The sequence below is a fragment of the Aspergillus sydowii genome (assembly GCF_001890705.1).
Source record: "Aspergillus sydowii CBS 593.65 unplaced genomic scaffold ASPSYscaffold_18, whole genome shotgun sequence".
Taxonomy (NCBI): domain Eukaryota; kingdom Fungi; phylum Ascomycota; class Eurotiomycetes; order Eurotiales; family Aspergillaceae; genus Aspergillus; species Aspergillus sydowii.
Window position 1 is genome coordinate 96,756 of NW_024467876.1, and position 13,320 is coordinate 110,075.

The following is a 13,320-nucleotide window of genomic DNA, read 5'->3' on the forward strand; positions in this document are numbered from 1 at the left end:
CAATGGCCAGCGGATGAGTTTGGCTTATAAGGGAAATAACAATTTTTTAACTTCAGAGTTGATTGTTTTAAAGCTGATTCTTCCCATGAACCTTGTATATACTATCTGGACTTCTATATAGAGGCTTCAGATGATTGTTAGAACAGGGTCCCGTCCCCCTGAATCAGAATAGGACTGGACTTGGTTTGAGGGCGCAACTGCGCAGCGAGCTCCCGGCCTCCTTTCCAGGTCCCAGCTTCCAGCATCTGTGGAAGACTCAGTCTAATACCCTGACGTCCAAGGCCCTCACTGACTAGCTTGTGAAGCTCGTCGAGTAAAGCGACTGTCATTGCTCGCCATTCCACGATGACATCACTGCTGGCTGCAAAGCTCGGGATATCTTGGTTTGAGGAAGCTAGCCCTTGCTTCAATGTCTGGTCCCTTAGTTCGAGAACCCCGAGGTCAATAAACAAGCCGCCATTGCGGTATTCTGGCAGCCCGGTCGCCCGTTCCACATTCTTCCACTCCAGCCCTAGAACCCGCAGGAAAGGCACTGTAATAGAATATGCCAACCATTGGGTCAGCTTATGGAACGGCTGTATGTGAAGCGCCTCACTTCGACCCGTCTGATTGGTATTAACCCTCTCAAGAACTTGGAGCGGCCAGGCATCTCCCACCGGAACCCCTGCTACTTGAGTCCGGTCTTTAGGCCAGGCGGGCAGGAGGAGTTCCTGCAGAACGGACCACAAAATGTCAAAGTCCAATTGTTCTGACTCGTTTCGGGTTTGAAGCAGGTAGTCTAGAGATCCAGTCAGAGAGAATTACTTTGAGCGCATGGGTAGAGAACTCACCAACGAGCTGTCCTGGCCGGCCGTCCTGACCGAAGAATTTCGGCAGCGCCAATAGAGACGAACCGACGCTGTTTAGCAGGTTGACACGCGATGTGTCACTGAGAATTGGATTCTCTGCGCTGATCTGAAAATGCTTCCTGAATGTGTCGGTTGTCAAAGCAGCCAGACCATGTCCTAATTAAAGCAGTCCGTGTTAACAGTTCGGGTACTGTATATATATATATATAAACAAGAGACTTCTCACCATCAACCCGAAGAAGGTTTTCTGTTTGGCTGGAAAAAGCACCAGCTTTCATCATATACATGGATGCGACCGCGATTCCTTCACTTCTTCCGTATGCTTTACCAGTACCGGGCTCAGTGAACTTCCACACGTCCCCAGCGCCAGCGTCCAGTAGAACAGAGACAAAGAAGAGATCAACCAGACGGCGTGTGACTTCAAGCTTATCGCATCCAGTGCCTTGCCATTCCTCAGTGAGACGGTCAACCCTGGGCACGTTTCCAATATCAAAGTGTTGCCATCGACCGTGAGGGGGAATTCTATCGAACTTGTCCGGGCCAAAATCCCGCTGCGCCGAGTCATTAGCCATGGGTCTGCAATTTTCTGATCTGTACATACAGTAATAATGCCGGTGACGAATTCCGCCACCTTTGGCATTTTCGAAGCATTGTAGTGGAAATGACTGAGTTCGTCCTTGCAGGCGGCTTGCAGGACCAGCTGGGCCCGTTCTCGGACCGCCTGGAGACTCTTCAAATATTCAATGTCGGCCATTCCGGATAGGGCAGCACAAAAACGAAGAATAGTGTTACTTGGACTTGTTCGTCTTCTATCAATTTTTCGGCGAGTTTGTACACTCAGCCAGCGTACTCTGCTATATAGGTGATATTATTCCCAGGCGAGATAAGGACGATAAGTGCGATAAAGGTGATAAGATGATAAGGCGATAACGATAAGCTCGATAAGATCCAGGGCAGGTATTATCGCCTCCTTATCGACAGTATGTTGAAGAGGGCAGCAGCAGGACAATGGCGTCAATGGGGCCATATAATGCTTTAGAATCCACCTGTGTCCTCGATTTACTCTGCATCTACCTTCACTATCCAGCCTAACAGCTTCGAAATGACGTCAAATCTGAGAGTGGTCAACGACGCGGAAGCATCCCGGATCATTTCCAAGCTGCGTAACGAGTCGCTGAAACCCGCGGTCGTGCGCCGGCTCGTTCGCGAATTGACCACTGCATTAACACCATATGCTCTGAAGCCGCCTTGCCCAGGCGAGCAGATCGCCGTCATTGTCATCCTTCGATCGGGCCTCGCAATGGCGGATCCATTTCTCGCCGCTCTGCCTGAAGACGCCGATGTCGTTGTTCACCACCTGGGTCTCTTCCGGGAAAAGGAGTCGCTTCGTCCCGTCGAATACTACAATAAGCTCCCTTTAAAGAGCCCGCGCATTAAAAGGGCCTATATCCTCGACCCGCTGGTAGCTACTGGCGGTACCGCGAAGGCGGCTACCAACATCCTCAAGTAGTTGAGATCCAGACTCCGAGAGAAACTCGAGAGCAATTTAACTAATGGTTTTATTTTTTCTCTACTAGGGACTGGGGTGTTGAGCACATCACGCTGCTCTCGTTGCTGGGCAGTAAAGAGGGTCTCGCCAACGTTGCCGGGGCGTGGCCAGAAGGCACAGAGATTATTGTTGGCGCGACTGATCAAGAACTGGATAAGAAGGGCTACATCAAACCAGGCGTGGGCGACATTGGGGATCGTCTTTTTGGGACCGCGCTGGAATGAACATGGCGGTTACAATAATAAGATGGCAAGGCTCCTGGGTACTATCTAGGGTAGATAGTATACTTGGAAATAACTATCCAGGCTACTGAGTTTATTCCAGGAGTAGGCATTCTTGCCGGTGATACGAATACCCCGCAAAACTCCAGTAAACGTTATGTAATGCGTAGTTAAGTTTAGTTATCTTAGTTATCTTTAGTTACCTATAAAACTGCAATCTGTTCGCCCCTCAACTCCAACGCCCCCACTCTTGTAAGTGCAGGAAATGCTGAACCATGAATTCCAATTCACGGTGGTTCGCGCCGCCTACTACCATGAATGACACACTGCCGTCAAGAGATACTACTAGTAATGAGTTCACAGGCGGCGCTCGACCAAATGTCCCAGGCCATGCCTCAAGAGGGCACGCACATCCAAAGGTGGCGCATCTTTTCATCAACAACACACTTATGATGTCCAAGTCGAAAGATTGGACGACCATTCTCGATCCGGTAAGTCCGGACAATCGTGCTGTATAGGCTGTATATATCCCGTTGATATTCAAGTAGGCAACGCAAACTCTTGGCTCGAGGGTTCCGGATAGCACTCCGCAAGAGATCCAACATGCCGTCAATGCTGCCCAGGCGGCGCAGCCGGACTGGGAAAACCTGGGGCTCTTTGAACGACGGGACTATCTCTTGAAGTTTGGTGGTACCCTAAAGGAGATGGCTCCTGCGATTGTATGTGTTGCCACCACACAGTAATACAACCGCNCCCTTCAAGTCTAACCAATGGGTTCCGATAGTCGGCTTGCCTGCGCCGCGAAGTAGGCAAAATACCCGCAGAGGCGGATTCAGAGGTCTTCCGTGGCCTTGACTCCATCTATGCTGCCTGCTCTATTGGCCCAGAGATGGCTGGTGCGTACATCGGTTCCGATCCTACGATACTTCAGACTGTTTACGAGCCATTGGTGGGTATCCCAGATTAGCTCGCCTGACCGCAAGGAACTGACCAAGGAGCTTATTAGGGCGTTTGCGTCTCAATCACCCCGTTTAGTTATCCGTTCATGATCCCCCTGTGGTCAACGCCGTATGCCCTCATCACCGGTAACACGGTTGTTCTGAAACCATCGGAGAAGACGCCATCGGTATCATGGCTTCTGGCAGAGGCGGTAATCAAGGCCAGATTCCCACCGGGAGTTTTCAACATTATCCAGGGAACCGCGGCCGTGGCCCAGTTGCTTGTAACGCAGCCAGAGGTCAAGGCCGTCAATTTCGTAGGGTCCGAGTCCGCCGCGAAGCAGGTGCACGACCTGGCGCAGAGCTCCGGGAAACGGGTCCAGGCAGAATGTGGAGGCAAGAACCATGGAGTCATTCTAGAAGATGCTGGTATGATGCCAACGCTCTTTGCGATCGCGGGTAGTGCATTTGGCGCCGCGGGCCAACGATGCATGGGCCTCAACGTTGCCGTCTTCGTGGGCAGCACGCGCGAATGGATACCGAAACTGATCGAATTGGCGGAGTCCATGGTTTTAGGGTATGGCGACGACGAGGAAGCCCAGATTGGGCCGCTCATTGATCGGGCGGCAAAGGACAAGGTCGTCGGCATTATTGGGCGTGCTGTCGAGGAGGGCGCCATGCTTCTGCTGGATGGGCGCAATGCACACGTCCCGGACTATCCCCGTGCAAATTTCCTGGGCCCGACTGTTCTGATGGGAATCGAAACCTATATGGAGTGCTACCAGACGCAGATATTTGGCCCGGTGCTCATCTGCATGCAGGTTGGGGATCTGGACGAGGCCATCCAATTGATCAATGACAATAAATGTGAGACTCGCGCCAGGTAGAATTTGGGGTACTAATACATTCTGTGCAGATGGCCATAGCTGTACGATTTTCACCTCTAGTGGTAAAAACGCCCACACGTTCCAACGCCGCGTCAATGTAGGACAGGTTGGAGTGAATATCCCGTTAGTTGGTGAGTCATGACAGTGATGACCCTCAAGATCATGGGCTCATTTCCCAGCACCGTACGGTACTGCTGTCCGAACGAGTAACAAGGACTCTTTCTTAGGAGGTGAGCATACATTCTGTAATATAGAGACGCTCCAGGCTAAGATTCGGCTCTGGCAAGACCGGCCTGCTCCAGGAAAGTCACACTGGCCATTCTACACGGCCACCAAGACCGTGTCGTCCAAATGGGTTGAGTAGCTGTGTTGATGACTGGCCGGTAGTTCGAATACTTATGGAGTAGTTTGTCAGTTAAACTGTATTAATACATCTATTGGCTCAGGAATGCGGGGAAACAGACTTTACGGTAATCTGCGGGGACTGAGCGCCAGATATAAATACGACGCAGGCTGCTACGTGCTGCAGAACTGCCGCAAAGTCTCCAACTTCGTGTCTCGCCATGAGTGGCAAAGTATTCGATTCCAAAACCACCGACAGCTACACCCTCTCACCAGATAAACATCGGGCGATAGCGGAAGCCCCCTTTACGAATTGCAATAGCCTGCTTTCAATTACAAACTGTTCTGACTTCTTGTCGCAGACAGGATATCTCCCAGAGGATACTTCTGAATTGGCTCAGTGGTCGTCCCACTTTACAACACGCCAGTCACCTCTGCTGTCTACACGCAATGATGTGAGCCATGAAGAGTATAGTCAGGGTCATCCCAGTTTCTCGCTACCGACAATAAACCCACGCAGTGCTACCTCTCTACCACAATTACCGCAAGACGACATGCCCCAGGCTCTTGATTCACTCATCGATTTCGCGGTGTCCTCACCCTGCGCTGGCTCATTGACCTTCCTTGGTGGTCCTAGCCACGATGATGAAAATGCTCTCCTCGAGACGGCTGGCTTGTGCGTGAGCCCGGGCCTCTCTGCAGAGGAAGCTGACGATTTAAGCATTGACATATCATGGACTGCGCAGTCCTCCGGCCGCTTTCAGTTATCACCAACGCTACACGGTCGGAGTCGCGAAGATAGCGCCCTTGACCAGGATGACACAATGGACATGGACCACGGGTGGAATAATGGTGACGGACTTGAAGACGGCAACCGTGAAAAGAACCCACGGCGTCATAAAATTCCTCGCTCGTCGTCAATATTAGATAGCACCCAACCAACACGCCAGGGAGCTAGAACCTCGCCCGGCATGTCTTCCGAAACATTACCGAAATCTGATTCCATGGATGCTGCAAGAGCTGAGGATCCTGGACATACTGGGCAGAGCAGCACCTCGATCAGGTGTGCCAACTGTTCTACTCAAAACACCTCTCTCTGGCGCCACCATCACGACGGCCACACGCTGTGCAACGCTTGTGCTCTGTTCTACAAACTACATGGCCGCCTACGACCTCTGTCCATGAAGACGGACGTTATCAGACGGCGTAATCGTAATGGCACTAATAACCTAGCTGCCCGGACCGGGCGTGCAACCCAGACGTCTCTGCGACGGGGCTCCGTAGAGCATGTGTCTACGTCGAAAAGGGGGCGAAGGAACAGTCGCTCCAGGCTTCCGCAATGTACTGCGGGTGTTCCGAATAGTGACATACAAAATAAGAAATCGGCTGTTGTTGGCGCTACTGCAGCTCTGACTACGGGAGCTAGGATGGGAGCGAGCACCGACCGAACTGCCAGTCACGAAAAGCCGACAATCTTTCAGTCCGAGTTGGTGAAGGAACCGGGGAGAGACCAGGGAAATGGCATCAGCGTGCTGGGTTCTGCTTCCAGCCCACCGGTCATGATGGTACCAGACCTGGCAGCTGCAAATTCGGCCCAGCAGAGCAGTAGTATTCATGGCAGGCAAGGCGCAGGTCACAAATGGGAATGGCTGACGATGACTTTGTAATCTGCAACAAAGCCATGTCATTTCAGTTTCTCTTGTTCTCGGCAGCTGTTCGAGATGTTATGAGGGCTTTTGTACTACCATGTACTTGTTATGTTCTTAGTCTTGTTTTCTACATATTGGCTCTTGATTTGCTATGCAAATACTTCATTACTCGTTGCTTATGCGTATTGAGCACCAGCATATTCTCCGATAACAGATGCCGGGCTGATAAGATACCATTATCGTGATAACGATAACGATAACGATAAAAGGCTGCACGATAGTCTCGTATAGATCGCCTGGTCCTCGGCTAAACGACGCTTGTCGGCTTATAAGTTAGGGCCCACAGTCTGCAATTTGATTGCGCCCGCCAAAGAGTTGGAACTGCTCCGGAGTAGACGGTTGCATTCTCTGCTCTCGGCCTGTCGCAATCATGAAGCAATTCTTGGGCCTACGAGGCCCGTCGCTCAATAGAGCGACCATCCTGCTTGTCGTCACGCCCGCTATGCTCTGCTACGGCTACAACCTTTCTGTCGCTGGAGGCGTGTTGACCTCCCCATCCTTCGTTGCGACGTTTCCCCAGATGGACACGTTGAACACCGAGGGCGCCGTACAACATAAGAACTCGCTGGTACAAGGCTAGTTGGCCATTGGGATGGTTGCAGTCCTGATTCTGACTTTGATTGTAGGAACTGCACTTGCTCTGCTTACTGTTGGGGCCAGTATCGGCTCTCTATCCTGCGTTTGGCTAGGTGACGTTCTTGGCCGACGGCTTGTTATTCTCATAGCTGCCTGTATCACTATCATTGGGGCGATCCTGATGTCCTCGTCCTTTTCCCTGGCGCAGTTCATCGTCTCGAGGCTAGTCCTCGGGCTGGGCACAGGAGGCTGCACAGCTACCATTCCCGTCTGGCAGTCTGAGATATCCAAGGTCGCCAAGCGTGGAGCGCATGTTGTGACTGAGGGCATCTTCATCGGTGGCGGCATCGCCATCGCGCTGTGGATTGACCTAGGGTTCTATTTCATTGGTAGTAGCTCGGCCTCGTGGAGGGTACCTTTCGCACTCCAGATTGTCTTCTTACTTGTTGTCGTTGCCTTCATTTTCACGTTGCCAGAGTCGCCACGTTGGCTGATCAAGAGAGACCGCGAACAGGAAGCTCGCGTGGCCCTGGGCGCCCTGGAGAATCATCCAGTGGAGTCGCCACAGGTCACAGCGATGGTAGATGAAATCCAGCAGTCATTCCACATTGCGCGCACTGGAAGCCTCTGGGATATATTTTCCGTGGGCCCCTCACGGGCCTTGCATCGAACCCTCATCGCTGTTGCTGCACAGATGTTTTTCCAAGTCTCCGGCGTCAACATGATCACCTTTTACGCGACGGCGATCTTCCAGGAAAAGCTGGCCTTTGGCGCGACAAATGCGCGAATTCTCGCTGCGGCCATGACCTCCTGCCAGGTCATCGGTGGGATGGTCGCGTTCTGGCTGATCGAGCGCGCCGGGCGCCGCCAGCTGATGCTGTCCAGCGCAATCGGCATGGCCATCTGCATGGCTGTCCTCGCCGCCACCACTGCCTACCAGGATAGCCAGCCGGCGCTCATCGCCGCAGCGGTCTTCCTATACCTATACAACCTGATTTACCCGATTGGGTTCCTGGGCCTGCCGCTTCTCTACTCGGCCGAGGTCTCGCCGCTGCATCTCCGCGCGGCGGTTGGCGGGCTCGCCAACTCGGTTCTCTGGCTGTCCAACTTCCTGGTTGTGGAGGTGACGCCTGTTGCATTCAATAACATCGGCTACCGCTATTACATTGTCTACGCGGTCATCAACGCGGCTATTGCGGGAGTGGTGTATCTTTGCTTCCCGGAGACCACGGGCCTCTCGCTGGAAGAGATAGACGAGGTCTTCCGCCAGTCCCAGGGTATTTTAGATCCCCCTAGGATTGCAAGGAAGAGACTCGCCATGACTCGGATGAATGCTGTTGGCGGCGTATCGTAAAGGTTCTTCTTTATATGAGGCATTTTCGAATAGCTTCTAATCAGACACCTGTTGGGTACGGTAGTTCTGTAGCAGCCTTTGGGCATACACTATTCCTCAGTATCAATGGAGAATTCAGCCATGGCCGACTGGGGCAATCTCACCAGCTCCACAAGATACCCGCTGTAGCCAAGCTAGTGCTCATAACGAGCTTCCTAATCAGGAATCTACGATGCTTATCCAGGCGCAAAGGACAGGGTTATTCTTCCTTCATAGCTCCACCAGATGCTAGGGCCCAGGTCAGACCCTTACTCCGTATTTCGGCAGCTCGCTTTTGATAGGTGTAGGACAAGGTAGGCTATTGCAAGATTCGGCAGCGGCCGAACTCAGGTTCCTCACTTTTTCCGTTGTTACACCACTGTCGACAATATTGCCTTTTTGCTAGAGATTTTGTAGGTACCAATGAAACTATCTGAATGAAGCAATGCACCATTCTGTCTCCTCATCCATTGGTGACTGTGGTCTATACTCTCTTGGAATGGGGCCAAACGGAGGATTAATGGCCCCGTAGCAAGATTCCGCCCCTCGATTATCACAGCAGCGGCTACGAATTCGGGTCACCTGCGATATGATCATATTTGAGGGGGAGAAATCTCCACTGGGGCCAAATAGCCTGCACTGCTGCAGGGCCTGCGCCAAGCCAACTAATTAACCCCCAAGCCACGGGGTCTGATTCGTAGTGATCGTCGGATTCGACGGATAAGGCTAGATGTATACGAGAACTTGTCAGACATCACCAAGGCAGATAGCAGGGAACAGACTGTTGATCAACTCTCTAGCTGTCTTGAATGCCATAGTAGATACGTAACCCCCTTCTGGTTGTGGAATGTTTGCCGTGGGCTTGGAGGTTATAAATATCAGCTGTGCTCCCTCCGATATTCCTAACCATCCACAACTTCTCAAGTTCAAGACTCGCATCACGCCGATAACTTTCTTCTCCGTCGACGAATCTCACAAGATGAAGCTCAACCTTGGAATCCTTGCCCTGGCCGCCGGAGGCCTCAACATGGGTGAGTCGCAGCCATAACCAACCCATCAGCCCCTACCTCAGCAGCTAACCAAGGGGATAACCGGTCTAGTTTCGGCGTTTACGGAAACCTACTCATGCTACAACAACAAGTGCACTGGCGCGTGCACACCGACCGATGGTGGACGAGACGGAATCCCCACTGAAGTCCAATGGGGCGAGGGTCAAGCGTGGTGCTATCTCAAGAAGACCGGTAGAAGACCCGGCTCGGACGACATACCCATTACGTGCTTGGATGGCGTTGGATGTAGCGTGCCAGCGTCCGGAGCGGTGTGTCTGACCAAGGATTGGGATGAGGGCATGGGCGGGTGTTCTGTGTGAGCGCCTCCCATTGTCTAGCGGCGGTGTTTTTCTGTTCAGGTCTATTCGGCTGAGACTGTCCTTGCGAGGTTGGACAGAATCTTATGCCAGTGGGGACTCGGTGGGGTAATGAACAATTGACAATCGACACCTGTACTTGAAGACTTGTTGCATTGAATTCAATTGATATAGCACAGATGATTTCAAGCAAAATGGTAGTTCTTGGTGTTTATTCGCCAGGTGATTTATGATATTCTGTATTTGTTCAGTTCACAAAAAGTTAATCCTGCGCCTGATGGCCCTCAAGACCTTGATCCAGGAGCAACATGACATCTTTATCAATAATTACTAGTAATGGGATCCTGCAGTGGGAATTACTATCGTGGAACGGGGTGCTCTGGAGAATTAAGAGAAACTAGCTGCTGGATAGCAGTATTTAGAAGAGCCGCTAGGTCTGGAGTTACTCATTTTGTGAGATAGATTTTTAATGCATTTTAGCAATTGAGTTTGTTGAGATATTGTTGCTTTAATTGAGTCGGTCGAATAAAGTCATGATACTCAGATTTCCCAACAAGAGTAGCCACTTCTCAACTTTTAGCCGAAAAAGAAAATGCTATAGTGATAGCATATCATTGCACCCATCAGGCAATTACTGCATTAATCGGAGGGGTGGGAATTCCATATCTCAAAGTCGGGGTCGGTAAAACAACTCCTTCTTGCTATGGTAGCAAAAGATCATTGATTGCATCGAGACAAGACCAATTATTTGATAGTAGTTGAAGAACGATACATCAGTGAAGATCTCTCAACTCTCCGTTCCGACTTCAAGCAAACGGCGATTCCCAATGATGTGATCTCGAATCACTTGGTCGAAATTGAACTCCGTGCCACAGTTCCAATCCAACCATTTCTGCACAAGTGGCTGTGCCAAAAGCCAATCTCTAGAGAAGGTCTTCCGATGTACAGAAAGGTCTTGAATGACAGGCGCTGCTTCCTCGGGTATGCTTGACCAACGAGCAATCCTGAAGAGAACGAATGTCCTTTCAGTCTCAGTAAGTGACTCCCGAGGGCGTGCAAAGTATGCTTCAAAACTTCGGCCATCAATATCGGGGATAAGAAGGGCGATCATTCGCAGACGTGGTGTTGCAAATCGCTGGCATTCAAAGGGCAAATTGGAAGCTCGCATTGTAGATTCCTCGAGTTGACAAAGGACGCTCAGGGTTGTCGCAAATGCTTGACTGTTAAAAAGACCCTCATTTCCAACATTCCCAATCTCCTGAATGATCCAACGAAGCCAATTTGAGTTTGGACAGCAACGCCCAGCGAGGTACAGTAATGGCAAAAAGCCAATTCTTAAGTTTTCACTTGGCACAGTGTCGTCGGATAAAGACTCCAAAGATTTTTCCAGGGCTGTTCTAACATACCGCAGAAGCTGGTAGATATGGAAATATACATCTCGTTCCAATTTGCCATCCTCATCCCCTAAAAGACATAATGCCCAGAGAAGACGCGCCCTGTAAAAGCTGTACAGTGCGAGAGGCAGACAAATACTCCGAGTGATTTTCTCGTAGCGAGGGGGCGGAAATAAATATTGGTCTAGAGACTCTGAGAAAGAGTTCTGTGTCTCAGAGTTCTCGAAAACTGCAAAATTGCATTCTTTCCAATTATCGAGACTTCGCAAAAAGGCTGAAATCTTTTCTTTTCGTACAGATTCGTAGTGAGCGGCATATGCACACCATACAAGGTGTTTCAAATCAAGGTCTGTGGAGCTGAATTCAAGTAATTGATGAAGTATCGCGGGCGAAGAATTTGCGGTCGTTTGGAAAAAAGAAAAAGGAAGATTGATAGTCAGTCTATCATTGTTTGAGGATGCATTCGGCTCCAGTGGACTTGGAAAAGGACGTATAATGCGACATATGAGTTCCAGATCTCGGAGAGAGGATTCAATTGGAGATATAGAATCGGTAATTGAGCGATTACCACTCGACTGTAACGTTTGGGAGTAATGATGAATAATCTGGGTGAGACGAATAGCGGCTGGTTTATTTCCAGAAAAACACTATCATTCGCTATCAGCCTTATATTGTATAGACAGATTGATCGCGATACATACTTCGATATAGGCCATAAGTATCAACACCCCCACCGCCAGCGGTGTAGGCCCCTGCGTTTGGGACAGCTCTCCCGATAGCCCTTCAAGTGCTCTGATATACGTTCGGATTGCAATAATTTTGATGTCAAGCCCACGATCTCGGTCGTTGGCGTTTTCTTGCGATGATAACAAAGTAGCGCGGTGGATGGAGCCAAGGGCGATGATAGCATCGAATGCCCATTCGGACTCCCATGCTGATTCGCATAGAAAATCTCTCCAAAAATGAAAGCTACTGGGGGGGAAAAGTATTGATAAAGTCCGGTATAGATACTGATGATAACCGAGCACGTCTCGTGCCCGCAAGTGAGGACGCTGAAATGAACGTGGGTTGACCGGTAGAGCTACTAATGGTAATCCGTCTTGACGAAAGCTCGGTTGCCCAGCTAAGGTCGGACTGGTTATTGAAGAGCCGTAAGAATCCTCGCCCGTGGTTTCGGTCGTTACTGGGTTTTGTTTTCTTTCGCGGAGATTTGGTCTCCGCCTCTCAGCATAACCCGCGCACTCAAAATTGGCAGTCTCGCAACGCTGGCAATTTGGTTTTCTCTCATCGCACTTTACTCGCCGGGCGCGACATGTCAGGCAGCCTGTCCTTCTTCTCTTTCTCTCAGGCATTTCGCAGGCTACCGTGCTTTGACTGTCGCGTCTCTCGTCATAAACCTAGCCTGGGAGTGGGCTGGGCTGCGGAGAAGTCGGGGTGAGCCAGCTCCCCAGCGCAAGATTGGACGGGACCGGGAAATCAGTAATCGCGGGGAACTCTATTACATTCCCTTCTGCGAACGAGGAGTGGTCACAAGGATTACTTTTCGCCCATGCTCGGTAGAGCCCTCTGTTTGCTTGCCCAAATGTATAACAGGTCCATGTCAAGCTGTGGACGACCTGTGGATCATCCCCTTTCCGGTTATCGACGATCTCGCTTATCTCGTCTATCTCGCTTCATGACTTACCGTCCTAACTGTACAGTGACGATGCCCATTTTAACCACAGACTTAGTATTTAGTAGCCACTGTTACTTGGCTTATTGTAATCAAACGATTGAGACGACGATAACAACATCCGGGGCCATCTCGCCCGCGACGTACATATATGTGCGGGACACCGCAGTGCCATGCTGTCTTGATAAGCAAAAAGATTTTTATCACGCGATGGCTAGAGGATTGGTTTTTATTACCGGCGTTACTGGTGTCGTCGGCAGTGCTATCGCTCTCATAGTATTAAATATAGGTTACAACCTGTGCGTTTAAAGACTATTAAGAAAGGTCCAGAATCTGTTAATTAAATACTACTACTAGATTAAACATATAATAGTCCCTGATATTACCAAGGACTTAGTATTTAGAGGAAAACCTGATAATATAGGCTATATTCTATATATTACTTC

At 50.4% G+C, this 13,320-nt stretch overlaps 7 protein-coding genes across 7 annotated transcripts; 5 read left to right on the forward strand and 2 right to left on the reverse strand.

Moving 5' to 3' along the window:
- Nucleotides 1–50: 50 nt before the first annotated feature.
- On the reverse strand, nt 51–1,656 carry ASPSYDRAFT_73350 (URC4/urg3 family protein). Its single transcript, XM_040850705.1, has 4 exons — nt 1,450–1,656; nt 1,075–1,399; nt 831–1,004; nt 51–778 (listed from the first exon to the last, which is right to left on the reverse strand). The coding sequence occupies exons 1-4, from the start codon at nt 1,600–1,602 to the stop codon at nt 138–140; spliced, it is 1,293 nt and encodes a 430-aa protein (XP_040696575.1). The 5' UTR covers nt 1,603–1,656; the 3' UTR covers nt 51–137.
- A 255-nt stretch (nt 1,657–1,911) lies between these two features.
- Nucleotides 1,912–2,846, forward strand: ASPSYDRAFT_51455 (uracil phosphoribosyltransferase). The gene is made up of 2 exons (XM_040848294.1): nt 1,912–2,354; nt 2,426–2,846. The coding sequence occupies exons 1-2, from the start codon at nt 1,951–1,953 to the stop codon at nt 2,619–2,621; spliced, it is 600 nt and encodes a 199-aa protein (XP_040696576.1). The 5' UTR covers nt 1,912–1,950; the 3' UTR covers nt 2,622–2,846.
- Nucleotides 2,847–2,932: 86 nt separating this feature from the next.
- On the forward strand, nt 2,933–4,807 carry ASPSYDRAFT_163562 (uncharacterized protein; the record flags this gene model as incomplete). Its single annotated transcript, XM_040843180.1, has 7 exons — nt 2,933–3,109; nt 3,167–3,343; nt 3,403–3,567; nt 3,625–4,423; nt 4,473–4,578; nt 4,603–4,673; nt 4,731–4,807. The coding sequence occupies 7 exons, from the start codon at nt 2,933–2,935 to the stop codon at nt 4,805–4,807; spliced, it is 1,572 nt and encodes a 523-aa protein (XP_040696577.1).
- A 1,018-nt stretch (nt 4,808–5,825) lies between these two features.
- On the forward strand, nt 5,826–6,014 carry ASPSYDRAFT_103364 (GATA-type transcription factor; the record flags this gene model as incomplete). Its single annotated transcript, XM_040839781.1, has 1 exon — nt 5,826–6,014. A coding segment is annotated over one exon (189 nt), but the record flags the coding sequence as incomplete, so codon positions are not given.
- Nucleotides 6,015–6,786: 772 nt separating this feature from the next.
- Nucleotides 6,787–8,650, forward strand: ASPSYDRAFT_51457 (uncharacterized protein). The gene is made up of 2 exons (XM_040848295.1): nt 6,787–7,069; nt 7,121–8,650. The coding sequence occupies exons 1-2, from the start codon at nt 6,865–6,867 to the stop codon at nt 8,422–8,424; spliced, it is 1,509 nt and encodes a 502-aa protein (XP_040696579.1). The 5' UTR covers nt 6,787–6,864; the 3' UTR covers nt 8,425–8,650.
- Nucleotides 8,651–9,421: 771 nt separating this feature from the next.
- ASPSYDRAFT_36872 (uncharacterized protein) lies at nt 9,422–10,120 on the forward strand (the record flags this gene model as incomplete). Its single annotated transcript, XM_040845483.1, has 3 exons — nt 9,422–9,473; nt 9,543–9,807; nt 10,060–10,120. 3 exons carry the CDS (start codon nt 9,422–9,424, stop codon nt 10,118–10,120), a joined length of 378 nt encoding a protein of 125 aa, XP_040696580.1.
- Nucleotides 10,121–10,233: 113 nt separating this feature from the next.
- Nucleotides 10,234–12,786, reverse strand: ASPSYDRAFT_213311 (Zn(II)2Cys6 transcription factor domain-containing protein). Its single transcript, XM_040844066.1, has 2 exons — nt 11,904–12,786; nt 10,234–11,849 (listed from the first exon to the last, which is right to left on the reverse strand). The coding sequence occupies exons 1-2, from the start codon at nt 12,552–12,554 to the stop codon at nt 10,596–10,598; spliced, it is 1,905 nt and encodes a 634-aa protein (XP_040696581.1). The 5' UTR covers nt 12,555–12,786; the 3' UTR covers nt 10,234–10,595.
- Between the last annotated feature and the right edge of the window lie 534 nt (nt 12,787–13,320).

Coding starts and splice junctions, on each gene's coding strand:
- ASPSYDRAFT_73350 (XM_040850705.1), bottom strand. CDS start 1,602: ATGGCCGACATTGAATATTTGAAGAGTCTCCAGGCGGTCCGAGAACGG. Junction 1,400..1,449: donor TCGTCACCGGCATTATTACT/GTATGTACAGAT, acceptor GACTCGGCGCAG/CGGGATTTTGGCCCGGACAA. Junction 1,005..1,074: donor AAACCTTCTTCGGGTTGATG/GTGAGAAGTCTC, acceptor TGCTTTAATTAG/GACATGGTCTGGCTGCTTTG.
- ASPSYDRAFT_51455 (XM_040848294.1), top strand. CDS start 1,951: ATGACGTCAAATCTGAGAGTGGTCAACGACGCGGAAGCATCCCGGATC. Junction 2,355..2,425: donor GCGGCTACCAACATCCTCAA/GTAGTTGAGATC, acceptor TTTCTCTACTAG/GGACTGGGGTGTTGAGCACA.
- ASPSYDRAFT_51457 (XM_040848295.1), top strand. CDS start 6,865: ATGAAGCAATTCTTGGGCCTACGAGGCCCGTCGCTCAATAGAGCGACC. Junction 7,070..7,120: donor TAAGAACTCGCTGGTACAAG/GCTAGTTGGCCA, acceptor CTTTGATTGTAG/GAACTGCACTTGCTCTGCTT.
- ASPSYDRAFT_213311 (XM_040844066.1), bottom strand. CDS start 12,554: ATGCCTGAGAGAAAGAGAAGAAGGACAGGCTGCCTGACATGTCGCGCC. Junction 11,850..11,903: donor TACTTATGGCCTATATCGAA/GTATGTATCGCG, acceptor AGCGAATGATAG/TGTTTTTCTGGAAATAAACC.